Genomic DNA, 27679 nt, shown 5'->3' on the forward strand with positions numbered 1-27679 from the left:
GGTGAGGCCAGTGCGCAGGCGCCTCTCACAGGGTGGTAGAAATTGTGGGAAAAGGCTTTTGTGCGTCCTTCGTTCCTGTGCTCTGTGTAAGAGTCAGGGCAAGGCTTTGGAGGGTAGGCGTGTGGCACTAGCCAGTTTCTAGTGAATTCTCTCCACACCAGGCTTCACATATAACACTTACTTGCTTTCACCTTTATTTATTTTTTTTTTCCAAGAATGTTTGTACTGCCTATCAATGTGCCATAGAATATAAGTAGGCCCTGCGGGATCTAAAAACAGTCAAGATCTCTGTCGTCAGTAAGCTTACTGCATAGTAGTAAACAGCTATCAACAACACCAATGTAAAATTAGAACTGTGACAAGTACTAGAAGATACTAGATACTAAATTTATAGGAGTATTGTAGGAATTACTCAGGAAATCTGAAAAGTAGATGAGTCAGCTACCAGGGAAGAATAAAACAACCCTGCAGAGGGAGGCACATATGCGAAGCTGTGTGGCAAGTGCAAAGAACTGGAAGAAGTTCAGTATATTTGAAGATGAAAGAGCAGTGGGAGCTTGGTGTAAGGGAAGCTGGTTTAATAGGCTAGAGCCAGGACAGGAAGAGCTGTGTGGTCCATGTTAAGGACTTTACAAGCATTTTATTTGAAAATAGAGCAAATTTGCTCCAATATGACAACTTCCTTTAGTCCTTGGTTTTCTACTGTTAAGACACATCCATACAGAGACCAGCAAATACGTTCAGCACCTTCTAGATGCTAAGAACTGCCTTCTAATAGTTTCCACTCTGACTGGGGAAGTTGATGTAGAGATATTCGATGATCAATCTATATAGATTGATCATCCCTACATACATTCCCTACATACATCCTCAACTCCCCAACCCTCTCTGAATTACTGTAATACTGGGCAAAGCCACAACTCTGGTCTTAGCAAAACTACATACTAAGTGCCTGCACCTTTGCAACTGAAACTGAAAGAAGAAAAACAACCAACCATGTTGACTTTCAATTCATAATCACTAATTTTATTTTTTTTTAAGATTTTATTTTTTTGTTTGACAGAGAGAGAGAGAGAGATCACAAGTAGGCAGAGAGACAGGCAGAGAGGGAGGCAGAAGAAGGCTCCCCGCTAAGCAGAGAGCCCAGTGTACGGCTGGACCACAGGACCCTGAGATCATGACCTGAGCCGAAGGCCGAGGCCTAACCCACTGAGCCACCCAGGTGCCCCATAATCACTAATTTTAAGTGTGCCCTTTAAGATGCCCGAAAACCATATTAAACTTCCCCCTCCATTGATTTCTCCTACCCTCCTACAGGACAACTTTATACCGTCTCTCACATCCAACATATCTTCCTCTATCCTCAGTTTCAGGCAGTGGTCTTGCTTCCTAATTCATTGGACACTGAAGCAATCTGAAGAGAATTTCTGTAAGTTCATATTGCTAATTCAATCCTTCTATCGCATCTTTACCCACAAACTTGCCTTCCAGAAGCTTAACAAAACCTAAACAGAAGAAAGATGAAGAACATTACATCAGTGTACATAACAAATTACACATTAAATTGTTCAGAAACATATATTTAAAATATATATATTAAAAAATATATATATAAATATATATATTTTATATATATGTAAAATATAAATATATTTTATATGTAAATAAATATATGTATATATATAGAAATACACATTTATATATGTATATTTATATGTATATATAAATATACATATACATATGTATATGTATACATATGCATATATACATATATAATATACATATAAATATACATATATACATTATATATGTATATTTATATATTGTTATATTATATTATATATTATATATAATATAAATATATTTATATTTTATATGTAAAATATAAATATATTTAAATATATGTAAAATATATGTAAAATATATGTAAAAGTAAATGCATGGCAAAAATTGCATGAAGACCAGAGGAGAAAAATGGAAGTCTATTACTGTAAGATTCTTATATTCTTATATTATATTATATATTATATTATATTAATATATTATAATATATATTATATATAATATATATATTATTATATATTATTATATTATATTATATTCTTATATTCTTATATTATAATATAAGATTCTTATATTATTCCTGATGTGTATAATATTATTGCAGGTAGACTATAATAAGTTAAATATGTATATCATAAACCCTAAAGCCATCACTAAAATACCAAATACTAAAAATACTAAAAATTACTTGACTAACCTAAAAGTAAGCAGAAAAATACAAAAAATGAAACAAAGAAGAGGTGGGAGAAATAGAAAACAAATAGCAAGATGATAGATTCATGTGAATTATTACATTAAATGTAAACAGTCTCAATACCCCTATTAAAAGGCAGAGATTATCAGTATAGGTTTTTTTAAATTGCTGCCTATTAGAAGAAACCTACATTAAATATAAAAACTGAAGTTTAAAGGGGCACTTGGGTGGCTCAGTGGGTTAAAGCCTCTACCTTCGGCTCAGGTCATGATCCTAGGGTCTTAGGATCGAGCCCCACATCAGGCTCTCTGCTCAGCAGGGAGCCTTCTTCCTCCTCTCTCTGCCTGCCTCTCTGCCTACTTGTGATCTCTGTCAAATAAATAAAATTTTTTTAAAAAAACTGAAGTTTAAAGTACAAAGATAGAAAGATATGTCATGCTAACACTGGTCAAATGAAGTTGAAATGGCTTCATCAGTATTAGATGAACTAGTTTTCAGAGCAAAGAATATTACCAGGGGTAAAAAAGAAAAAAAAATCATTTCATGATGACAAAGAGGATATTAAATCAAAAATATATAAAAATCCTAAACACTTATTCACTTAATGAGAGAGCTTCAAAATAAATGAAGCAAAAACTGATGGAACTGCAATGTAAAATTAAAAGTCCACAATTATAATCAGAAATCTCAAAGCTCTTCACTGAATAATTTACAATAAAAATAGGCAGAAAATCAGCAAGGTTATAAAAGACTTTACAAAACCATCAACCATTCTGACCTGATTGACATTCATAGAACACTAGTCCAACAACTAGTAGAATCCACATTCTTTTCATATATATATATACAGAAATTTTAGCAAGATGGACAATAATCTGGACCATAAAACAAATTTCAATAAATTCAGAAAGATTCAAGTTATACTAGGAATGTTCTCTGACTGCAATGCAATTAAATTAGAAATCAGTAACATAATGATTCTTGCCAAATCCCTCAAAATTTGGGGAAAAAATAATACACCTCTTAAAAAGCCATTAGTCAAACAAGAAGTCAAACAAGAAATCAAAGCAGAATGTATTTTGAACTAAATGAAAATGAAAATACAGGATATCAAAATTTTTGAAATGTAACAGAAGTAGTACTTCAAGAGAAATAGATGGAACTAAACACCTATATAGAAAAGAAAGTCTCAAATCAATGGCCTCAGCTTTTACCTTCAGAAATTAGATAAGTAAATAAAAACAAGTTAAATCCAAAGTAATAAGAAGAAAGAAAATAATAAAGATCAAAACTGAATCAATAAAGTAGAAAGGCAAAATAAAAGAAAACTAATGACAGTGATAGTTGGATCTTTGAGAAGACTAATTAAATTGCTGAACCTCTAAAAAATTGATCAGGAAAATTACCTATAAATTACCAATGTCAGAAGTGAGAGCAGTGAAATATTCTGCAAACGCTAAAAGAATGTATTTTGAACAACCGTATGGTAATAAATTTAATAAAACAGATAAATGGACAACTTTCCTGAAAGACATAAATTACCAAAGCTTTCTCAAAAAAAAAAAAAAGATAACCTGAATTGCTCTGTATCTGTTACAGGGAGGAAGCAAGAGAGAGATATAAAGGAGGAAGGAAATTTTAGAGGGTAATGGACATATAGATAATGGTTTCATGGATATGTATGTATATAACACAAGTGATATGTTCACGTTAAATATGTGAAGTTTATCATCAGTTATACTCAAGAAAGCTGTTTATATATATTTCTCTGCATGGTCCAAATATAAGCCAGGTGAGCTTATAAGATGCCCTGCTTCTATTAGCCTAATTCCAGCTTCCGCATTCCAACTTCTAATCAGTGTTTCTGAAGTTCTCCCTATATTTCACTATAAGTCTTTTTCACTCCTCTCCTATCTTTGAGTCTCTGCCTAATGCAGGTGATAGTGGCTGAATTATTTCCTATATCAAGTTGTGAATAAACAGTGTGTTTACTCTCATTTCAATAGACTTTGTTTCCACAACTGCTTATATTTTTTAATGACATTGATTTTTTTTTAATATTGGCAAGATTTGTAATGATACCTGATAAGATCCCTTTCAGTTAGGTTCAAGAGCATGTTTTATCCAATGTCTCTTCTAATAGATGAAATTGCCTGGTTGATGATCATAAAGAGCCTATTTAAGGTTATTTATTTGAGAGAGAACAAGAGAGAGAAAACATGCCTGAGTTGCGCGAGGGATAATGGGGGAGATTCTTCAAGCAGACTCCCCACTAAGCAGCGAGCCAAACACAAAGCTTGATCCCATGCCCCAGGAGATCTTGACCTGAACTGAAACCAAAAGCTGGATGCTAAATGAACTGCGCCACCCAGTGCCCCATAAAGATGCTATTTAAAAGTGTTGTGAGAAGCTGGCCTTAACTTACTCATGAGTATGGTACATGATTCCCTTGCAATATTTTGCCACATCTCCATGCTACAGAGAAGAGTCTAATATCAAGCATAAAATTTCTAAATGTATGGGCCTTCCTGTTAACACTTCATAGGGACATAATCAATGTATCTCTGACAGGATGGATCATATGGCCTTACAGATTAGTGGAAGTACATTTAGCCAAGGGAGCTCAAGGATTTCTGAAAGTTTGATTAATTTTAATTTAAGGATGCCATTTGTTCTTTTGATTTTCCCAGAAGTTTGTGGATGCTAGGACAGTACAATTTTTAAGAAGGGGTAATGATTTACAAAGTTCTTTTAAAAGGATTCATATAAATTATGTCTTGGTCATTTGATACAAAAATTGATATACCCCAGGTATGAAACATAAAATCAAACAGCTTTTCAGAGACTGAAAAAAATTACAGCAAAGATTTTCAGCATGGAACTGCTTAACCTATGCTGTGGAGAGTGGGAACTGGATAAAACTCATCGGAAGGTGTTCAAAGGGTCTTTGAGATTTTGGCTCCCGCCATGCCTCATCTTTTTTTTTTTTTTTAAGATTTTATTTATTTGACAGAAATCACAAGTAGGCAGAGAAGCAGGCAGAGAGAGAGGAGGAAGCAGGCTCCCCGCTGAGCAGAGATCCCGATGTGGGGCTCGATCCTAGGACTCTGGGATCATGACCTGAGCCGAAGGCAGAGGCTTTAACCCACTGAGCCACCTAGGCGCCCCCACCATGCCTCATCTTTACAGGTTGTGTTGTTTTTTTTTTTTTTTTTCAATTTAAAAATACTTTATTGCTAAAATATGCTAACCATCACCTGAACTTTCAGCAGTTGTAATCAATTTGCTGGTAAAAGCTTTTGCCTTGATGTGGATGGCTGCTAACTGATCAGGGTCGTGGCTGCTGAAGGTTGGGGTGACTGTGACAATTTCTTAAAATAAGAGTGAAGTTTGCCACATGGATTGACCCTTCCTTTCACAAACGATTTCTCTGTAACATGTGATGCTGTTTGGTAGCATTTTACCCACAGTAGAACGTCTTTTTTTTTTTTTTAATTTTTTATTTTAATAAACATATAATGTATTTTTATCCCCAGGGGTACAGGTCTGTGAATCATCTGGTTTACACATTTCACAGCACTCATCATAGCCCATACCCTCCCCAATGTCCATTTCCCCACCACCCTCTCCCGCCCCCCTTCCCCCCCGCAACCCTCAGTCTGTTTCTTGAGATTGAGTCTTTTATGGTTTGTCTCCCTCCCAATCCCATCTTTTCATTTTTTCTTTTCCTACCTCCTCCCAAACCCCCCCACCTTGCATCTCCCCTTCCTCATATCAGAGAGATCATATGATAGTTATATTTCTCCGATTGACTTATTTCGCTAAGCATGATACCCTCTAGTTCCATCCACGTCGTCGCAAATGGCAAGATTTCATGTCTTTTGATGGCTGCATAGTATTCCATTGTGTATATATACCACATCTTCCTTATCCATTCATCTGTTGATGGACATCTAGGCGCTTTCCACAGTTTGGCTATTGTGGACATTGCTGCTATAAACATTCGGGTGCACGTGCCCCTTTGGAGCACCACGTTTGTATCTTTAGGATATATACCCAGGAGTGCAATTGCTGGGTCGTAGGGTAGCTCTATTTTCAGTTTTTTGAGGAACCTCCACACTGTTTTCCAGAGTGGTTGCACCAGCTTGCATTCCCACCAACAGTGTAGGAGGGTTCCCCTCTCTCCGCATCCTCGCCAGCATCTGTCATTTCTTGACTTGTTAATTTTAGCCATTCTGACTGGTGTGAGGTGGTATCTCATTGTGGTTTTGATTTGTATTTCCCTGATGCCGAGTGATGTGGAGCATTTTTTCATGTGTCTGTTGGCCATCTGGATGTCTTCCTTGCAGAAATGTCTGTTCATGTCCTCTGCCCATTTCTTGACTGGATTATTTGTTCTTTGGGTATTGAGTTTGATAAGCTCTTTATAGATTTTGGATACGAGCCCTTTATCTGATATGTCGTTTGCAAATATCTTCTCCCATTCTGTCAGTTGTCTTTTGGTTTTGTTTACTGTTTCCTTTGCTGTGCAAAAGCTTTTGATCTTGATGAAATCCCAATAGTTCATTTTTGCCCTTGCTTCTGTTGCCTTTGGCGATGTTCCTAGGAAGAAGTTGCTGCGGTTGAGGTCAAAGAGGTTGCTGCCTGCATTGTCCTCAAAGATTTTGATAGATTCCTTTCGCACATTGAGGTCCTTCATCCACTTTGAGTCTATTTTCGTGTGTGGTGTAAGGAAATAGTCCAATTTCATTTTTCTGCATGTGGCTGTCCAATTTTCCCAGCACCATTTGTTGAAGAGGCTGTCTTTTTTCCATTGGATATTCTTTCCTGCTTTGTCGAAGATTAGTTGACCATAGAGTTGAGGGTCTATTTCTGGGCTCTCTATTCTGTTCCATTGGTCTATATGTCTGTTTTTGTGCCAGTACCATACTGTCTTGATGATGACAGCTTTGTAATAGAGCTTGAAGTCTGGAATTGTGATGCCACCGACTTTGGCTTTCTTTTTCAATATTCCTTTGGCTATTCGAGGTCTTTTCTGGTTCCATATAAATTTTAGGATTATTTGTTCTATTTCTTTAAAAAAAATGGATGGGATTTTGATAGGGATTGCATTAAATGTGTAGATTGCTTTAGGTAGAATAGACATTTTCACAATATTTGTTCTTCCAATCCATGAGCATGGAATATTTTTCCATTTCTTTGTGTCTTCCTCAATTTCTTTCATGAGTACTTTATAGTTTTCTGAGTATAGATTCTTTGCCTCTTTGGTTAGATTTATTCCTAGGTATCTTATGGTTTTGGGTACGATTGTAAATGGGACTGACTCCTCAATTTCTCTTTCTTCTGTCTTGTTGTTAGTGTAAAGAAATGCGACTGATTTCTGTGCATTGACTTTATATCCTGACACTTTACTGAATTCCTGTATAAGTTCTAGCAGTTTTGGAGTGGAGCCTTTTGGGTTTTCCACATATAGTATCATATCATCTGCAAAGAGTGATAGTTTGACTTCTTCTTTGCCAATTTGGATGCCTTTAATTTCTTTTTGTTGTCTGATTGCTGAGGCTAGGACTTCTAGTACTATATTGAACAGCAGTGGTGATAACGGACATCCCTGCCGTGTTCCTGACCTTAGTGGAAAAGCTTTCAGTTTTTCTCCATTGAGAATGATATTTGCGGTGGGTTTTTCATAGATGGCTTTGATAATATTGAGGTATGTGCCTTCTATCCCTACACTTTGAAGAGTTTTAATCAGGAAGGGATGCTGCACTTTGTCAAACGCTTTTTCAGCATCTATTGAGAGTATCATATGGTTCTTACTCTTTCTTTTATTAATGTATTGTATCACATTGATGGATTTGCGGATGTTGAACCGACCTTGCAGCCCTGGAATAAATCCCACTTGGTCGTGGTGAATAATCCTTTTAATGTACTGTTGGATCCTATTGGCCAGTATTTTGGTGAGAATTTTCGCATCTGTGTTCATCAAGGATATTGGTCTGTAATTCTCTTTTTTGGTGGGATCCTTGTCTGGTTTTGGGATCAAGGTGATGCTGGCCTCATAGAATGAGTTTGGAAGTTTTCCTTCCATTTCTATTTTTTGGAACAGTTTCAGGAGAATAGGAATTAATTCTTCTTTAAATGTTTGGTAGAATTCCCCTGGGAAGCCGTCTGGTCCTGGACTTTTGTTTGTTTGAAGATTTTTGATGACTGTTTCAATCTCCTTACTGGTTATGGGTCTGTTCAGGTTATCTATTTCTTCCTGGTTCAGTTGTGGTAGTTTATACATCTCTAGAAATGTATCCATTTCTTCCAGGTTGTCAAATTTGTTGCCATAGAGTTGCTCGTAGTATGTTCTTATAATTGTTTGTATTTCTTTGGTGTTGGTTGTGATCTCTCCTCTTTCATTCATGATTTTATTTATTTGCGTCCTTTCTCTTTTCTTTTTGATAAGTCTGGCCAGGGGCTTATCAATCTTATTAATTCTTTCAAAGAACCAGCTCCTAGTTTTGTTGATTTGTTCTATTGTTTTTTTAGTTTCTATTTCATTGATTTCTGCTCTGATCTTTATGATTTCTCTTCTCCTGCTGGGTTTAGGCTTTCTTTGTTGTTCTCTCTCCAGCTCCTTTAGGTGTAGGGTTAGGTTGTGTATTTGAGACCTTTCTTGTTTCTTGAGAAAGGCTTGCACTGCTATATATTTTCCTCTCAGGACTGCCTTTGTTGTATCCCACAGATTTTGAACTGTTGTGTTTTCATTATCATTTGTTTCCATGAATTTTTTCAATTCTTCTTTAATTTCCTGGTTGACCCATTCATTTTTTAGAAGGATGCTGTTTAGTCTCCATGTATTTGCGTTCTTTCCAAATTTCCTCTTGTGATTGAGTTCGAGCTTCAGAGCATTGTGGTCTGAAAATATGCAGGGAATGATCTCGATCTTTTGGTACCGATTGAGACCTGATTTATGACCCAGGATGTGGTCTATTCTGGAGAATGTTCCATGTGCACTAGAGAAGAATGTATATTCTGTTGCTTTGGGATGGAATGTTCTGAATATATCTGTGATGTCCATCTGGTCCAGTGTGTCATTTAAGGCCTTTATTTCCTTGTTGATCTTTTGCTTAGATGATCTGTCCATTTCAGTGAGGGGAGTGTTAAAGTCCCCTGCTATTATTGTATTACTGTCGATGTATTTCTTTGATTTTGTTATTAATTGGTTTATATAGTTGGCTACTCCCATGTTAGGGGCATAGATATTTAAGATTGTTAGATCTTCTTGTTGGACAGACCCTTTGAGTATGATATAGTGTCCTTCCTCATCTCTTATTATAGTCTTTGGCTTAAAATCTAATTGATCTGATATAAGGATTGCCACCCCAGCTTTCTTCTGATGTCCATTAGCATGGTACATTGTTTTCCACCCCCTCACTTTAAATCTGGAGGTGTCTTCGGGTCTAAAATGAGTTTCTTGTAGGCAGCATATTGATGGGTTTTGTTTTTTTATCCATTCTGATACCCTGTGTCTTTTGATTGGGGCATTTAGCCCATTAACATTCAGGGTAACTATTGAGAGATATGAATTTAGTGCCATTGTATTGCCTGTAAGGTGATTGTTACTGTATATTGTTTCTGCTTCTTTCTGATCTACTACTTTTAGGGTCTCTCTTTGCTTAGAGGACCCCTTTCAATATTTCCTGTAGAGCTGGTTTGGTGTTTGCAAATTCTTTCAGCTTTTGTTTGTCCTGGAAGCTCTTTATCTCTCCTTCTATTTTCAATGATAGCCTAGCCGGATATAGTATTCTTGGCTGCATGTTTTTCTCGTTTAGTGCTCTGAATATGTCATGCCAGTTCTTTCTGGCCTGCCAGGTCTCTGTGGATAGGTCCGCTGCCAATCTAATGTTTTTACCCTTGTATGTTACAGACTTCTTTTCCTGGGCTGCTTTCAGGATTTTCTCTTTGTCGCTAAGACTTGTAAATTTTACTATCAGGTGACGAGGTGTGGACCTATTTTTATTGATTTTGAGGGGCGTTCTTAGCATCTCCTGGATTTTGATGTTTGTTCCCTTTGCCATATTAGGGAAATTCTCTCCAATAATTGTCTCCAATATACCTTCTGCTCCCCTCTCTCTTTCTTCTTCTTCTGGAATCCCAATTATTCTAATGTTGTGTCGTCTTATGGTGTCACTTATCTCTCGAATCCTCTCCTCGTGTTCCAGTAGTTGTTTGTCTCTCTTTTGCTCAGCTTCTTTATTCTCTGTCATTTGGTCTTCTATGTCACTAATTCTTTCTTCTGCCTCATTTATCCTGGCAGTGAGAGCTTCCATTTTTGATTGCACCTCATGAATAGCTTTTTTGATTTCAACTTGGTTAGATTTTAGTTCTTTTATTTCTCCAGAAAGGGCTTTTATCTCTCCGGAGAGGGTTTCTCTAATATCTTCTATGCCTTTTTCGAGCCCGGCTAGAACCTTGAGAATTGTCATTCTGAACTCTAGATCTGTCATGCTACCTATGTCTGTATTGATTAGGTCTCCAGCCTTCGGTACGGCCTCTTGTTCTTTTTTTTTGAGGTGAGTTTTTCCGCCTTGTCATTTTGTCCAGGTAGGATTTGCTTTCTCCTGCTGTGGAATTCCGCTGTTCTTGGTGACTGAAGTTGGTTTTGGATCGGTTTCTTGTTGATCTTCTGGGGGAGGGGCCTGTTGTAGTGATTTTCAAGTGTCCTTGCCGCAGGCGGAATTGCACCGCCCTTGCCAGGGGCCGGGCTAAGGAATCCGCTCGGGTTTGCTTTCGGGAGCTTTTGTTCCCTGAGCGCTTTCCGTAGAGTTCCGGAGGACGGGAATGAAGATGGCGGCCTCCCAATCTCTCGGCCCGGAGGAGCCGAGAGCTTGGGGTTCCGCTCCTCAGTGCGCTCTCAGAGCAAAGCGCCCAACAGTCCCGCCTCCCTGGCTTGCGGTCGCGCCTCGAGGAAAGCAGTCAATTGTTGGAGCTGGAGAAAAGCGCCTGGTCGCTTTTGTCTCTGTGGCCTCCGGCCGCGCTCCGAGCCCACCCAGCCTGCGACCGGCACAAGGTAACCCTGGGCTTAGAGCTCACTCCTCGGCTTTGTCGCTATAGCCGGCTTCCCCGCTCCAATACCTGCGAGCTCTGCGGCACTCAGACACCCCCAGTCCTTCTGTGACCCTGCGGGTCCTGGGGTTATGCTGACCCCGCCTGGGTTTCCCCCCAGTTTAGCCTCTGGAGCGATGTCTCCCAGTGGAGCCGACTTTTAAAAGTCCCGATTTTGTGCTCCGTCGCTCCGCCGCTTGCCGGGTGCCGGCCCCTCCCCCCGGGGTCTATCTTCCCATCGCTTTGGATTCACTTCTCCGCAGGTCCTACCTTTCAGAAAGTGATCGATTTTCTGTTTCTGGGATTGTTGCTCTTCTTCTCTTTGATTTCCCGTTGGATTTGTAGGTGTTCACAATGGTTAGATAAGCTATCTAGCTGATCTCCTTCTACCCGATGTCGTCTCAGCCTGCTACTTCTCCGCCATCTTGACTCCTCCTACAGGTTGTGTTGTTCACAAGTAACACATGACCCACAAATAACCTCCACTGTCTTTTTAAAGTTTCCCAATCAATGTTGCTTTGAAATAGTTAGCAAGTTTTTAAAGATTTTGTTTATTTTTTTGACAGGGAGAGATAGAGCCAGAGCACACAAGCAGGGGAAACGGCAGAGAGGAAGGGAGAAGCAAACTCCCCGCTGAGCAGGGAGCCTGATGTGGGGTTTGATCCCAAGACACTGGGATCATGACTTGAGCCAAAGACAGATGCTTAACTGACTGAGCCACCCAGGCACCCCAATAGTAAGCAATTTGTCTTTACTGTGATGAGCCTTTTCATGGAGCAATTCAGCTAATAATCATTTGAAATCATCTGGTGCCACCAAATGGCCATGTTGAGTGTGCCAAGGATGATCTCAGTGAAGGATATTCTTCGTCTTTCCACTCTTCCATTTCCAAACCAGTCGTTTCATGTGGATATTTAATGTTGGCCTCTTTGAGGCAATCTAGAGATTTATCCTTTGGGGTTTTAGTTAGTATCACAAGCTTGGTTAAGGCAGCTTGTCTGGTAAAATGATCTGCTGGAGGATTTCCTTTAACTCTGTTAGCATCAGCCTCAGTCTTTACAATAGCCATCTCCCTGGGAAGTAGAAGTGTATCTAAAAGTTCCTTAACCTGTTGTCCACTTCTGCTGGGGTTCCGGCGGAAGTAAGGAAAACTTTTTGTTTCTAAAATATCATGTACTACTCCATAAACATGCCTGCTATCTGCATACATATTTATTTACTCTCAGGTCTTTGTCTGATTGACAAGCTTTGCAAAATATTATAAATTCTGCCATATGCACTAACTTTACCTCAGATAGATGACTATCCTACAAAGGAAAGTTTAGATAAGTGAGAGCATTAGAGATAGCCTAATAACTCTAGTTTCAATTTTGAAGTATGACCCATGAACAAATAGTAGGTCTAGATTCTCAGTGTGAGTCTCCAGTAAAGCTAAGCAAAGTGCAGAAAGTCCCCTAACTGAAGTAAGACAATTACGGGGGTCCTCTTCTTCAAAGCAAAAGAGTGGTAGGATTCAGGGTATTGTAGCAGTGGCTAGGAGTGTAAGAGGGAGAGGGCAACAGAAATCCGTAAGAGGTTAAACAATGGACATCAGGGTGTTGCAGGTTCTCCAGGAGACTTGACTGGTAGTCAAGTCAGTACTGCATGAGGAACCATAAAATCAAACAGGGAACCTAGAACTAACTCCACAGAAGCATGTGCAAGTTTTGCAGTGGCACTATTGCCCTAACACAGAGGGTATCATCCTTTGCAACTGGAGTAGGTGTGAGGCTACAGTAAGTGATGGGTTTTTTATGGTGTCCATGAAGTTGACTTAAAGCCCCGAGGCTTTAAACCCCAGAACACTCATGCACAAATAGACAAAAGGGTTTATGTTGTTGGTAGGGATGTCCAGGCAAGTGGGCTGTCGAGGACCCTTCTTCAGATTAAAGAAGGCTTGTGTAACACTTGGGATCCCAGAAGAGAGTGGATCTTACTAAAGCCTTAGTCATTTCATAAAGAAGTGTCAGAATCTCGGAAAAAAATTACACCCCTTGTCTGAAATATTAGACCTAGATGTCATCTCAGCTATAATTTTGTGAGGGGTCTAGGATAGTTTTGGATAGTCTTTATCCTTTTATGAGAGAATGCTTTTCACTCCTTCAAGTAGCTCATGCCCTAAATAACGTACCTTGTTTTGACAAAACTGTAATTATCGTTTTTGAGATGTTATGCCTTTTTTCTGCTAAGGCTGAGAGCTACAGGCTTCTCTGAACAAAGTAGGAAATTACCCATATATTATATCAGAAATGAAGCATAAGGGAAATTTGTAAAAATAGGAGGGGGCTTCAGTGAACCCTTAGGGCCTAGCTATCCATGTCTATCATTGCCCCCTCAGATGAAGGCAAAAGGATATTGACTCTTAAGTGTAGGAATATACCCAGAAAAGGCACTAGCAATGATCCACTACAGAGAAGGAGGTGGTTTGTAGGAGAATGGATGACGGGATGGAATTTGGGTTAGGTATTAATGGAGAAGGAGAGATAACAATTGTATTGGTGTCCTGAGATCTTAAACAAATCAATATACTTGTCCACTTGGTTTCTTTACTGGCAGGACAGGAATGTTACAAGGGTTCCTGCACCTTATGAGAAAGGACTCTTTATATAAGGCTCTCAACTATAAATTTGAGTCTTTTCTTGCTCTAGCTTCTAACCTTGGGGAAGTTTGAGAAGTTGATAAGCTCTATATGAACTTTAATATATGCTGTTCCAATTATTTTTCCTATGTCAATGGGAATTTTAGCCCATAAAGAGTCAAGTACAATGTCAAGATCTGTATCTGGAGTATACATCAAGTATAGTGGAGAAGGAAAGTTTTATATGGAGCAGACACAAGTTGATTAGGAATTGATACATCCTCCAAAACCTCAAGAAATAGTCCCTCTGGTGTGCATTTAGTATTACAGCTCTATTTGCAAAGTAGATCTCTCCCTAATAAATTTGTAGATGCAATATCACAGAGGAGGAAGAGTTGTCAATCAAGGACCCAAAAGTTGTAGCTGAGTGCTGGGAGATAGGGACAAATCTGTGAGTTGTTTGAAATACTTACACTTTTGTTCTATGCTTACAACAAAAAAGAGATTGAGCAAAGATGGCAGGATTTAATGTAGAACAGTTAGTGTTGTTGGAAGATATTTTCTGTTTATCCCCAAATCTCCTATAGTTTCATCTTTTTATTTGCTTGCATGATTAAATTATGATCCAATCAACTTTTATTAGAAATGTTTTGGGTTTGGCTCTTAGGAGACTTAGACTTCTTTTCCTGGCCTTTTTCTGACCCGAAAGTTTTTTGTGGAAAGAGGGATCCTCAGGTCACTTTCCAAGTTGGTCCAATCAGCCTTGTCATTCAGGATTTAGCATCTGAGGTTCTGATCAACATGCATGCAACTTGATACAGGTCAGGCAACTCTGGGCCATGTGCATCCAAAGAATTACAAAGTCTTCTATGAGTCTTCACTAGTCTTGCTTGGGTTTAGGGAAATCTTTCATTATAGCTCTTAATTCGTCTCAGATCCAAAGTTTAAATTCTATAGTCACCTGCATACCTGGCTTATGGGAGGGATAGACTATTGGAGTCAACTAGCATTTGGAGGCTTCAGAGAGTTGCTGGGAAAAGATAGGGCATCTGAACAAGGGGGAAAGGAAGGAAGAGGTGCAGAAGGAGGGACTTTAGAAGGATAAGGGGGAAGTGAGAGACCTGGCCACAGGAAAGCAACTGGAGGACTAGGAGGGGGAGGACTTACTATCTAAATGAATCTAGATTATTGGTTAAGCTTAACAAATTTCTCATTAGCTTTGACCAAAGAATATTTTAGTAAAGGAATTTTTAACACAATTTCATTCGAAGGCCTCTGCAAACCACTCAAAAAATGGGGTCCAATGGATCTGAGAAATCTTTATTCTTTTTCTTTTTTAAAGCACCTGTCAAATAAACAATTTTGGTCAAGGCCGAGGTTCCACAGAGTAGTCATTTAAGGCCCAGGTCATCCTTGGTGAAGTTTTGCCATTGAAACATAGGTGCAAAAATTAGAATTGTAGTGAGTGTACATATAAGAAGTGAAGCTTCTCGAAAATAAAAAGAAGAATTGGACTTAGCCGAGACTATAAGAGCTGGCAGCTCAAAGTGATGCTTTGGCACTTTGAGTCTTGAGACCACAGTTTGAAGGGAGCTGCCTCCAAATGTAGACCCAATAACCTATACCTGTGGGCAGGTGGAAAACCAGAGAGAATGTTCTCTGAGAATCAAAGCCAAACTCTAAGGACAAAACAATGGAAACAAAGGATAGCCTAGTTTTATAGGTGACCCAAAGCAAAGTTTGTCCACAAGAAGGCTGGTCCAGTGTTCTACTCTATGACAGCCAATACTTTTGGACAATATAACATGAAACAGAAGCAGGAAAGAGAGCAAAGATGGCTGAAAAGGAATGGCTGGACTCCACCAAAGATGCCAAGCAAATGGAAACCAACAACAAAACCCAGATATCAAACTGAGATGAGATAGCCAAAGAACTCAGAAGCAAAAAAAAGCCAAGCTCAGACGTGGTGCTCACTTACCATGTCAACACATACGCAACACAGCGAGTTGTAAGACCCTGGGACCCTTGGTGAGTATCGCACCTGGGTAAAGGCTGGAGCCATTCAAATGGCGACAGATTTCCTTATGCAGAGCTTGCTTGCTAGCACCTCTTGCTTGCTTGCTTGCTTGCAAGCACCTCTTCTTGACCAAGACTCAAAGACGGGCAGGGGACTGGGAACGCTTTATAATGAAGAAAAGGCAAGGTTTCAGAATACTGATTGTATCTTGGTGGCACAGAGAAGCTGCAAGCAGACTAACTAGAAGTGGGGCATTTTTATGGTTCGCAAAACATATTTGGCTTCCTCTGATGGATCTTGAGGTGGGAGCAGAGGTAAAAATTGAGGAACTTGGCAGTCACTGACCAAGTCCTGATTGTTCTGGGCCATTTGCTGCAAAGATTGTGGTTTGTCTTCCTAGACCAGTTGCTGTAGAGTTTGGGGTCAGAGATCTATTATCATATATAGTCTGGTCATTGACTGTTCATATATTCAGCCTGTCACAGTGGAAGCTTGGCATTGTAGATATTCTACAAGTCTGATTGATGAACCGTATTTAACTTTTTAGCTGTTGAACTAGGAGTCATACAATAACAATATTTAGTCATACAACGTGTAAACTTTCTAATACAATTTCAAAAACATTCTTCTGCCCCCCCCATCTTTACAGCAACCTTGCGATCCTGAGAGGTTAATTACCCAAGGCCATTCAATGGAATGAGGATTAGATCATAGTATAACTTGTAATATATAATTCAAATTGTATATATGTCATCTATAATGGCTTTAAAATAAATATTTTGGGTTCTTTGCTAAGATAAAGGATCTGTTCTAATCACTTCTAATTTCAATGCTTTAAGTTAGGGTCATAGCTGCTTCAAATACCCACAAGGCTGTCATGTGGAAGAAGGATTAAGTTTCTTCCTATGGCTCCAGAGGCCAGAACCCATGCCAGTGAGTGAAAGAGAGGCAGATTTCAATTTAGAACGTGAAATACTGTTCTAGTAATGAGACACTTGCCCTCAAAAGAAGGAGTTACCTTGTGCTAAAGCCAGTTCCTCATCTCTTGTGGTACTGAGTAGGATTGCATGACCCTATAGCTGTAGAGAGTGCTTGAACTGGCCAGGCCAGCTAAACTTGAAGGACTTGATGAACGTCGAGTTTATGAAATTTTGTTAAATTCTGAAAAGAGGTATAGACACTCTAAATACAGCAGTTTAATGTCATTTAAAGTCTGGATGAAATTATCATATTTATCAAAACAATGAGTTGCACTTTAAACTTTACCCCCAGACTCCTCTTTGAATTAGTATTTTTGTCCTTATGCCCATACATTTTCAAGAACATTTTTTTAAAAGTGAAAATTGTCCTAATAAGTACTCTGTAACTTAATCTTCCTTTAGTATTTTTTCTAATTGCACAGTTATGAAACATTATACCAAATGTATTGAACTCATTTGTGATATTTTAATAAATTATAGGAATTCAATGAGGTTAAAAACAAAAACAACCTGGGGTGCCTGGGTGGTTAAGTCCGTTATGCCTCAAACTCTTGGTGTTGGCTCAGGTCATGATCTCAGGGGCGTAAGATCCAGCCCTGAGTGAAACTCAGGGCTTGGTGTGGAGCCAGCTTGAGATTCTCTGTCTCCCTCACCCACTGCCCTTCCTCCCTCTTGCGCTCTCTCTCTCTCTCTCTCAAATAACTAAACAAATCAAACCCTCCCTTTGAATGGTAAATGCTAGGATTTTAATCTGTAACAAATCTTTGAACACGATCTTTTCTTCTTCTGGCTTCTCTTTAAATGTTCCTTCAGACTGAATGCAATTTTATTACTTTCTAGTTTACAAATAACTTGAAGCTGAAATAAGACAGTGAGTTCTCTTCTGCACCTGAACTGTGATTGTTTGATGTTCCCCAAGGACTTCCCAGGGATCCTTTTCCCACCTCACCCTTTATCTCTCTCTCCAGCTGTTTAAATCAAATCCCCTAAGTTTTGCCAGAAGAATACTTCCTTATAATGACCTGTAGTTTCTCTCTTTTGAAAAACAATTCAGAACCCCAGGGATTCTCCCAGAATCTAAGAAGTCATCGCAGAAGTGAAGTAGGCAAGAAGTTGGCTCAGACGGAAAGTAACCCTCTGCAGAAATCCAGCTTCTCTGAGACGTCCTTGACAACTTCCGGGACCAGATTTCAGGCGTGTTGGAAATTGTCTTCTTTACCCTATCTCTTCATTGTCTTTATGACTGTATATATGTAATAGGTACACGAACAGCGAGGAAGAGAGAAAGCGATAATGTGAGCCTCTCCCTGAGAATAGAAGATGATAACGAAATAAAACAGGTGTCTGGGAAGGGGTTCTGTTAGTGAAGGGAGAAGTGAGAGTTAATAACCATCATTCAAACGGGCGGGAGTTCTCTGCAGGTAGCAGACAGGAAAAGCAAACTCGTGCACGCTCTTTGGGGACAGGCTCTGTTGCTTTCTCTTTCTTCGCTTGCAGTCGGTGCACATTTACTTGAAACAGACTGTATTTCCTGCTTCGTGGCTAATCAGGTTGACTCTTAAGACTAGTGACTATTTCTTTCTTTAATGTCTCTAATGCCTTTTAAAATTTATTATTTATTATTATTATTATTTTGAGATTGATTAGGGAAGAGATCTGTTGAAATTCTGGCTGGGTAAGTGGGGGATTATCAGAAATGAGAAAAGGGGGAGGAAAGGGACTTGGAAGCGGGAGAGCAAAGCAGCAGCCCCAGGCCCCTTTACCCTCCGCCCCCGCTACCCCTGCCCCGCGACCTCCTGCGGAGACCCCAGGCGGCTGCATCAATATTTGATCCGGTCTTCGCCCGCGGGTTGCCATCACTCGCCGGCGGGGCTTGCCAGGCATCACCCGCGCTGCGCTGAAGCCGGCGCCCAGGCCCGCAGGGGGGCTTTGGAAGGACCCGCTCTGCGATCGCTCGCTCGCCAGGGAGGCTCTGCTTGGTGGCAGGGGCGCGGCGCCCACCATGCGGAGCTGCCCGCGGCTCGCGCTGCTTTGCGCGCTGCTACCCTGGCTCCTGCGGGCTGCGGCACCCCGGCGACCCGCGCAACCCCTCCCAAGCCGCGACCCCCGCGACCCCGCCAGGGGCGCCGATTTTGATCGCGTCTACAGCGGGGTGGTGAGCCTCAGCACCGAGAACATCTACTCCTTCAACTACACCAGCCAGCCTGGCCAGGTAAGACACTCGCTCTCCTCGCTCGACTCCCAGGAACTTGCCAGATCTCAGAGCCCCGTCGCTGCTTTGGGTCCCCTGGGAATTGACCTCGGAAGTCCTCAGGGACCAGAGGACCCTCGTTCCCTTTCCCCTTCTATGCAATCAGTGCCTTGCCAGAGGCTGCCGCATCCTCCCGCGACCGGCCTCGGGGACAACTGTGGTTCATCTCGCACCTTCCCTGGCCTGGTCCCCTGGCATTTTGGGGCTTTGCAGAGGGGCGGGTTCCCTGCACCGTCTGTGGCTCCTGGCCCCCTACTGGGCCTTTCTCTAGGAAACTCAAGATTTCTGGGGTGGCGGAGGAAAAGGACCGCACCTCTGTGCCTAATCCCTGGGGGAGAAGGAACCTCATTTCATTTGGATGATTCTGCCAGACCCTTCTATTTCATAGCTCCTGGGGAGGGAGAGCTGCTCAGAATCTAAAATAGGAATGTGTGAGAATGGACGCAAGCTGCAGAGCGTGTGTGTGTTCAATAGTCACTTCCTGCGATTCTGTACTACTGTCACACGTCTGGGCTTCAGAAAAGCCACAAGACCTGGCCAGAGATGTTGCAACTGCAGCCATCAGCTGATCTATGGAGGTTTTGATGTTAAATAAGGATGGATAATTGTGGGAAAGTTCTAGACCTATTTCTGACAAGAATTGAGGTGAGACAAGGGGAGGAAATGAGTGCTTCAGCAACTACCCCTTTGACACATATACTCTGATTATATAATGTAGAAAAAATGCATGGGTAGATTTTTCCGTCTGACATGGTCTCCTCTGGGGCACAGAGAAAAGAGAAGACTTGCCATTGTGCCTGCCTCTGGGTCTTCTTCCCATATGGATGTGTATGTGTATCTCTTACTGTGCCAGCGTTCCCTACTCCCTTGGGAGATTCCAGAACCAGATGACTCGGATACCACAATATGCCTCCCTCTCTAACTCTCAGTGAGAACCAGAACTCAGAAACCTGGTAGCTTGGAGTAGTATTGAGTAGCATGGACCAGTTTGCCCACCATCACTCCCAGACATCTCCCTGAGCAATTTCCCCATCTCCAGTCTGGCACCAAAGGTCGCCATGGCAGCACAGCCCTCACCCTGGCCTGTCGCCTGCTGACCTTCAGGTTGGATGTCCTGAAGTGAGCAGCATACCCATGTACAGAGCCATTCTATTGGGGACAAGTGGGAGGGACAGTTTTTAATCCTCCCAATTCCGTGTCACTCATCTCTTCCTGTCCAGTGTGCGGTATGGACCTGCTGACATGGCACATGAGTTGTGTTCCTAGCCCCGTAATTTGCTCAGAATGAATAGCCTGAAAAACTCCATGATCTCTGGGGTGCACTGTCAGTTTCCCCCTAAATCATCAGGAAGGGCACTCAGATGTTATGTGCAAAGTGAGTCCTGACATCAGGCTTTATTTAGTATTTCTTACACTTCTGCTTAGAAATAGATGGGCTGGTTTTTAACTGTTGCTTGGCCTTTCTGCCCTTAGTATTTGGTGAGTTTCTCTGCCACAAGCACAGGTGCTTGTGTGCTCTGTGTGCAGCTGGGTCACCTGCTTGATTTTCCTAGAAAAGCCTGAGATATTGAGACAGGGGCAGAGTCATGTTCATTTACTAATATTTTTAGAAAGTGAATAAGTGAAGAAAGATTGAAGGAAACTGTAAAATTAAATAAAAGTAAATAAAATACATACTTTTGGGGGCGCCTGGGTGGCTCAGCCAGTTAAGCATCCAACTCTTGATTTTGGCTCAAGTCATGATCTCAGGGCCCTGGGATCAAGCCTTGTGTCAGGTTCTGTGGCTCAGCATGGAGTCCACTTGGGATTCTCTCTCTCTTTACCTCTGTCCCTTCCTGCTCCTCCTCTAAAATAAATAACTAAACCTTTAAGAAAAAAATATATATATACATATTTTTAGTAGGTTGAAAGTGTGAGATCATTCCAGATAAAAACAACATTTTTAACAATTGTTATGAAATTATGCCCTTTCTGTTTTGCCTGCCTACATGTTTAAACAGCTCTTATTTTATGAAACAAGGGTGAAAATTCATTTTTTTAAAGATTTTATTTATTTATTTGACAGACAGAGATCACAAGTAGGCAGAGAAGCCCCGCAGAGAGAAAGGAGGAAGCAGGCTCCCTGCTGAGCAGAGTCCGATGCGGGGCTCGATCCCAAGACCCTAGGATCATGACCTGAGCGGAAGGCAGAGGCTTTAACCCACTGAGCCACTCAGGTGCCCCTGAAAATTCATTTTTAAAATACTTTGCATGATATAATAAAAAGATGACAACCTCAGCAGTCTCTAAAATTTCACTAGTCTGAGAAATACAGTTGGGAACCATGGGGCTGGCAGATAACTCAGGTGTTTTAATTATTTTAACACTGGTATGAACCAGATGTCCTCAATGCTTAGAGCTTTAGAGAGACCTCTTCTTAGCATGCAAATAAAACAATGGAAACCTCAGTCCTCTTACTTGGGGAAATTGCCCCCTTTTACTCCCCCTGGTATTCCTGATATACCTCGTATTCTCCAGAGATGGCATTTTTCTTATCTATCTATCCAAACCATTACTCTTATTTCTCTTGATGGCTTCCTCTCTTCTTGGTCCCATTTGCTCCATGTTGGATACCAGTGGCCCCATCTTCCAATAACATGAATACCATGCCTTTGGATATAGCAGAATTTTCCTGAAGGTTTGGACTAACATAAGGGAATTACAGAGCAGAGCAGGGTAGGTGATAGATTAAAGCAGAAATCTAGGCAATATTGTCATAACAACTTACTAGCTATTCCGCACCAGGGGGAATTTCAAGATGGTGGCACTACCTTTTAGGCCTGGTTTATCACCATGTTCTTGGCTACTCCCCACCCCAAATGCTGGCCTCTTCCACTCTCTAAATTTTTGTTAATTCATGAGAAGCCGTTTGCCTCCATTGCAGATCCCAGACTCACTGAAGGGCTCTGCTAAATAAAGCACTATGAACCCAAGAGCCAAAGCTTGGCCAGGACCTTTTTCCTTTAACCTGACCCAAGTGTTGGTCAGGTACACTTCCCCTGCAGGGGTCATTTCCCACCCATCCCTCTTCAGTGCAGCAAAGAATTGGGTTTAGGGGGTAAAAAGTATAGCCTTTTGAGTTTTCATCTTTTTCCCTTTACTCTTCAAGCCATTGTTATGTTTGACATTATTTTTTCTTCACTTTGGAAGAGAAAGGCTTTTCCCAATTTAGGCTTTGGTAAGAAGGGGAAGCTGCTGTGGCAACCTTGGCCCCTAATCTTTCCTGTCAGCCACTGCCTCTCCCATACCAAACACTGATCCAAAGAACTATTTAGCCAGGCTTGTGTCATGCTAATTAGCTGAGGTCAGTATCAGGAAAAGCCTCACATGCCTTCTAGGCAGAGTAATGTAAATATGAAGTTGCCATTAAAAAAAAAAATCACTGAAAGAATAGAGCGACTGCTTTAAAGAATAGTGAAAATAAGGATTGAAGGTGCAGGTTAGGCAAGATCATGGTTCATTTCACTTCCCTGGAGGGGAAGTATCTGGAGACTCCTTTTCAGGGGAGTAGAGTTTCACTGCGGCAAACAGGGTGTTCTACCACTACCGGCCTGGAAATAAACCAGAAGGAAATCACCTTGTTGAGAAAGTCACCAGGCATATGTTTGACTAGGACAGAGGGCACGAAAGCAGGTTTATTGAGAAATGAGAATACTCCTGTAGAGACAGGTGGTGGCAATAATCAGATGTTTATACTTGAGCTAGATGCTGATAAGAAGGCTTTCAATAAAAAATCTACCTACCAGGCAGCAAGAAGTCTTCTCAGAAGCTTTCAGTCACAGACTTCACTGTTCTTCGTAGATCTTTTAATTTGAAATGTTTCCCTGGATATATTCTTTTTGTTTATTCAATGGAAACATTTATCTTTTAATGACATATGCTTTTTTTTATGCCCAAGGAACAATCCTTGACTTTATTCACCTCAACCTGTAGTTGTATATCTAGAATGAGCTATACTGCCCCTTGGATCCAAATTCAAAATGTCTATCCAGTTCCCACAAACAGTGAAATATAGATCAGGACACTCCAGTGGTAACTTCTAACTATACATTACTGGTTACTTAGAAGAATGAAAACCTCTGATGTCTTAGCCTCAGTTCCCCCGGTCTTAGATGGACTCCCCCTGTATTCTTTATGTACTGAGGCAGGGAAACTTTCTTTGCTGGACTCCTACTTCCTCTTACTGAACAGGACTGGTGCTTGTTTGTGAGGAGGAAATCATCTCATTAGCATGTTATCTGGTGGAACAGAATACCATAGACTGGATGGCTTACAGAACAGACATCACTTCTCACACTTTTGGAGACTAGTTAGTCCAAGATCCAAGTGCCTGGTGTGGGCGGACTTCTAGCTTGTAGACAGTACCTTATAGTGTGGGTCTTCACATGGCCCAGAGAGCAGAGAGAGAAGCAAGCTCTCTCCTGTCTCTTCTAAGGGCACTAATCTCATCATGAGCACTCTGACCTTATCCATCTAATGACCTTCCAAAGGCCTTATCTCCAATACTGTCACATGGGGGATTTGGCCTCAACATACAAATTTGGGGGCAGAAGGGGACACAGACATTTAGTCCACTGCAGTTACCACCATTTTTCTCTATGGCTCTGAAAATACAATATCAAAGTGTCATAAGGATGTTTAGGAGCTGACATTACTCCAGTTGTGGGTCCAATTTTATGGAGAACTCATCTTCTGCCTGAGATGCCTTCTCATCTATCTAGACCTGATAGTCATGTGCTAAGTTATCAAAAAGATTCTGTAAGTATGTGCTGTCCAATATGGTAACCACTGTCTACATGTGGCTCTTGCACACTTGAAATACGGCCAGTCACAAAATGAAATGTACCATAAATGTAGAACACACACCAGATTTCAAAGACAGTATAAAAGAACATGAAATGTGTAACTAATATTTTTGATTATATGTTTAAGTGATAATATTTTGGATATATTAAGTTAAATCAAATATATTAATAAAATTAACTTCATTGGTTTGTACTTTTTAAAGTAGCTACTAGAAAAAAAATTTTTTTTTTTGCTACTAGAAAATTTAAAAATACATATGTGAGTCATATGTTTTTCTTGGACAGCACTGCTCCAAGTCCTCCAAGACTTTAGAGAAGTCATTCATCCCACAGATGGCTTTGTTGGAGGAAATGAGGCTTGAAAGGTCATAAGAGATAAAAAGAACTTGGATAGGCAGAAAGAATGGAGAAAGGCCTTTCAGACTTGGAAAAATGTATCTGATTTCTTTTTTGACAATACTACCTCAAAAGTGGTAGTATATATTTCTACCAGGAGGCACATAATGTCTGGTTGTCTCTTTTTGTGATGATAGTCACCATTGATCATAATTGCCTAATTTCATTAGGAACAGCAAAGTAATGATATTTTAATTATATCCCTTACTTTTTCATCCATGAATTGGAATACTCCTATAATAAGAAACCTCTCCTCATCAGCTCCTGGGGCATCTTAAGCTACTGTTTTGTCTTCATTCCTTACCTTTACTTACCAATTTTCAAAATAATGAATTGGTCCCCAAACAGCCCATGATAAGGATCATGAGATTTCATTTAGCATAAGCATGAACTCATGAATTTAAACATACCTGATATGTTTTGACCCATTGCTGTTACTAAACTTATGTTCAAATTGTTCATTGGCCAGTGAAAGCCAATTTGAGTTGGATCCTGAAATCTCTTGATAAAATCCAAGTGGTCTCTGACATCTTCCTTGCTTTCTGGCATGAAAAGTTATTCCAGGCTCTTCAGGTTCAGTTTTTGTCTCCCACATGGAATCAGAAAGGTCAGGTTCCTTTGAGTAACAAGTAGGGACCACAGTATGAAAGCTAGAGGCTTTTATTGCTAATGGATTGGTAATTTTTTTCTAAATCTTTTCAATGGACAGAATTAAGGATAGATTGTATCATGAGTTCATACTAGCACTTCCAACTCAAATTCAGAAATGCAGGCTTTTTACTTAACCTCATCCAGCTCACACAGAGATTTCCTTCTGTGCCCAAAATCCTGGTTCTCAACTATGTGGACTTACTCCTTTGCTTTAACCCACAACATACACACAACAGTTTTAGATAACAATACTAATATTACCACCAGTAAGATTACTGGCGACAATTTAAGATATATGTTTACAGTTCCTTTTACCTTAGGGCATATTTCATGATTGATTGAATTGAGTCACATTACTGTGTTTTAAAGTAAGGTAACAGTGCAGTTATGTAATCCTTTCAGTGTAGTTATGTTATCAACTTAGCAGTCTGTTAAGCATTGGACACATGATTTCAGCTCAGGTCATGATCTCAGGGTCATGAGATGCAGCCCTGAGGCAGGTTCCTCACTGAGCGTGAAGCCTACTTAAGATTCTCTCTCCAGGAGGGTGGTGGGGATATGGACATTGGGGAGGGTATGTGCTATGGTGAGTGCTGTGAAGTGTGTAAGCCTGGCGATTCACAGACCTGTACCCCTGGGGCTAATAATACATTATATGTTTATTAAAAAAAAAAAAAAAGATTTTCTCTCCCTCTCCCTCTGCCATTCCCCAACATCTTAGGTGTGTGTGCGTAGACGCAAATTATGGCCTGTAAAATGAAGCAGTTTTTGCGGTTATTATTGTTCCAATGGTTTCCTTTTTTACTAGCATATTGATATGATGCCATTAGCCTCTTCTATTTTTGTCTCTTAGTTCTCTGTGATGAGCAATATTGAAATTAGATGGTATCTTCTTTTTTTTTTTTAAGATTTTATTTATTTATTTGTCAGAGAGAGTGAGCACAGGCAGACAGAGTGATGGCAGAGGCAGAGGGAGAAGCAGGCTCCCTGCTGAGCAAGGAGCCAGATGTGAGACTTGATCCCAGGACGCTGGGATCATGACCTGAGCCGAAGGCAACCGCTTAACCAACTGAACCACCCAGGCGTCCCTGGTATCTTCTTCTCCACCTCTTTTTGTCAACCCCCAAATCTAAACCCTAGTTATGCCTATAAAGAAATTAATGAACTTATTCTACTTCTTATATTTTCTCCCCATTCTTGCCCCATTTTTGGTTAGTTGTACATACCTGATTGTCGAAGCATATAGTCATTACAAGCTACACTATCCCTCCTTACAACATTTAGTCTTAGCTGTACAGGTACCTGTATATTCACAACTAGACTTATGTTAATATTCTCCAGTCATCTGATTGTCTAAAGCTTATTCTCTAGGAGGTGCCTCCTACAATTCTTTCATGTTCATAACGCTTTGTCCACAGCCTTTGTACTTGCAAGTCTGATTAGCCGGGTATAAACCCCTTAGCTTACAGTTTTTTTCCTTGAGTTTTAAGCATACTATTCCTTTGGTGTCTGGCAAAAGTGATAATAAAGGGGAGTCTTTCCCTTGCAAGTAATTTCATTTTTCTGCCTGGATTCCTGAAAGACTCCTTTTCCTTTTTCTTTGAAATCCAGTAGCTTTACCAGACCGCGTCTGGTAGGTTAGTCTTCCCAGGTACATGATGTAATTTTGCAATATGTAACTTAAGTGATTATTTCTTTAATTCAGGAAATTTTCTTTAGTGTTTTTAACATTCATTTATTCCAATGCTTGTTTATCTTCTTGAGGAATTCCCTTTATACTTATGTTGGCTCTTCTTTGTTGTTTCCTATTACCTACTCATTTTTCTAGAATTATTTTTTTTTATCCTGCCCAGATTTTAGAAAATTTTTTCTCCTTTTCATTTTCTGTTTTCCTTATGGCATTATGGATGTGTTTTTTTTATATCCCTGTGCTCCTCCAAATTAAATATTCATTTATGTTAGGATTTTAAAATTTAACTCTAATTTTTTTCCTGAGTTCTGCCCTTCCTTTTTTAAAACTTCATTTTCTCTAATCTCATTTCTGAATTTTTAAAATTCTGATTTATGGCTTTTTTCATAGTTTTTAAGTGTTCATAATTCTTAATTTTGAAATATTATGCTGTACTTTCCATCTGTTTTATAGGTACAGCTTTTCAGCATATATTCACCATCTAAAATGGTGTTCTCTTAATCTCTTTTACTTACAGTGACTTTGTGTGGGATTCAATTGCAGTCTTTAGGTGTTGCTCATCTTTACATTAGGTGAGTTTTTCTTATTTTAGCAGGGAAAGATGGACTTAGATAGCTTTCCTGTTTTTGTTCTCTTATCTTTGTGAAGTGATCAAAATGTGATATTCTTCCTAAGAAATTTCATAGGTCCTCTCCCCCATTTTATGGAGTCTTCCTCTTTCTATTCTAGTAAATTAATTAAACCCAAAGAGAACATTGTTGGAACCTCTGATCTATAGCTGGTCAGTCAGGTGACAACCTGGACTTTAAAAAAAAATTGTTTATTTATTTATTTATTTAAGTAATCTCTAGACCCAACCTGGAACTCGAACTCACAACGCAAA

General features: G+C 40.1%; 2 protein-coding genes across 8 annotated transcripts in view; one reads left to right on the plus strand and one right to left on the minus strand.

Moving 5' to 3' along the window:
• Window positions 1-27679, minus strand: part of SPICE1 (spindle and centriole associated protein 1) — a 125085-nt gene that overhangs the window by 53046 nt on the left and 44360 nt on the right. The gene's annotated exons all lie outside the window — the stretch shown is intronic.
• SIDT1 (SID1 transmembrane family member 1) overlaps window positions 18967-27679 on the plus strand; it is a gene marked incomplete at its 5' end in the record, with an annotated part of 92489 nt that continues 83776 nt past the window's right edge. For all 5 annotated transcript variants that reach the window (XM_080812290.1, XM_080812291.1, XM_080812292.1 and 2 more), the window contains one exon: window positions 18967-19176. In XM_080812290.1, coding sequence (XP_080668416.1) covers window positions 18967-19176 — 210 coding nt within the window. The remainder of the gene's footprint in view (window positions 19177-27679) is intronic.

Source organism: Martes martes (genome assembly GCF_963455335.1).
Source record: "Martes martes genome assembly, chromosome: 1".
Lineage (NCBI taxonomy): Eukaryota > Metazoa > Chordata > Mammalia > Carnivora > Mustelidae > Martes > Martes martes.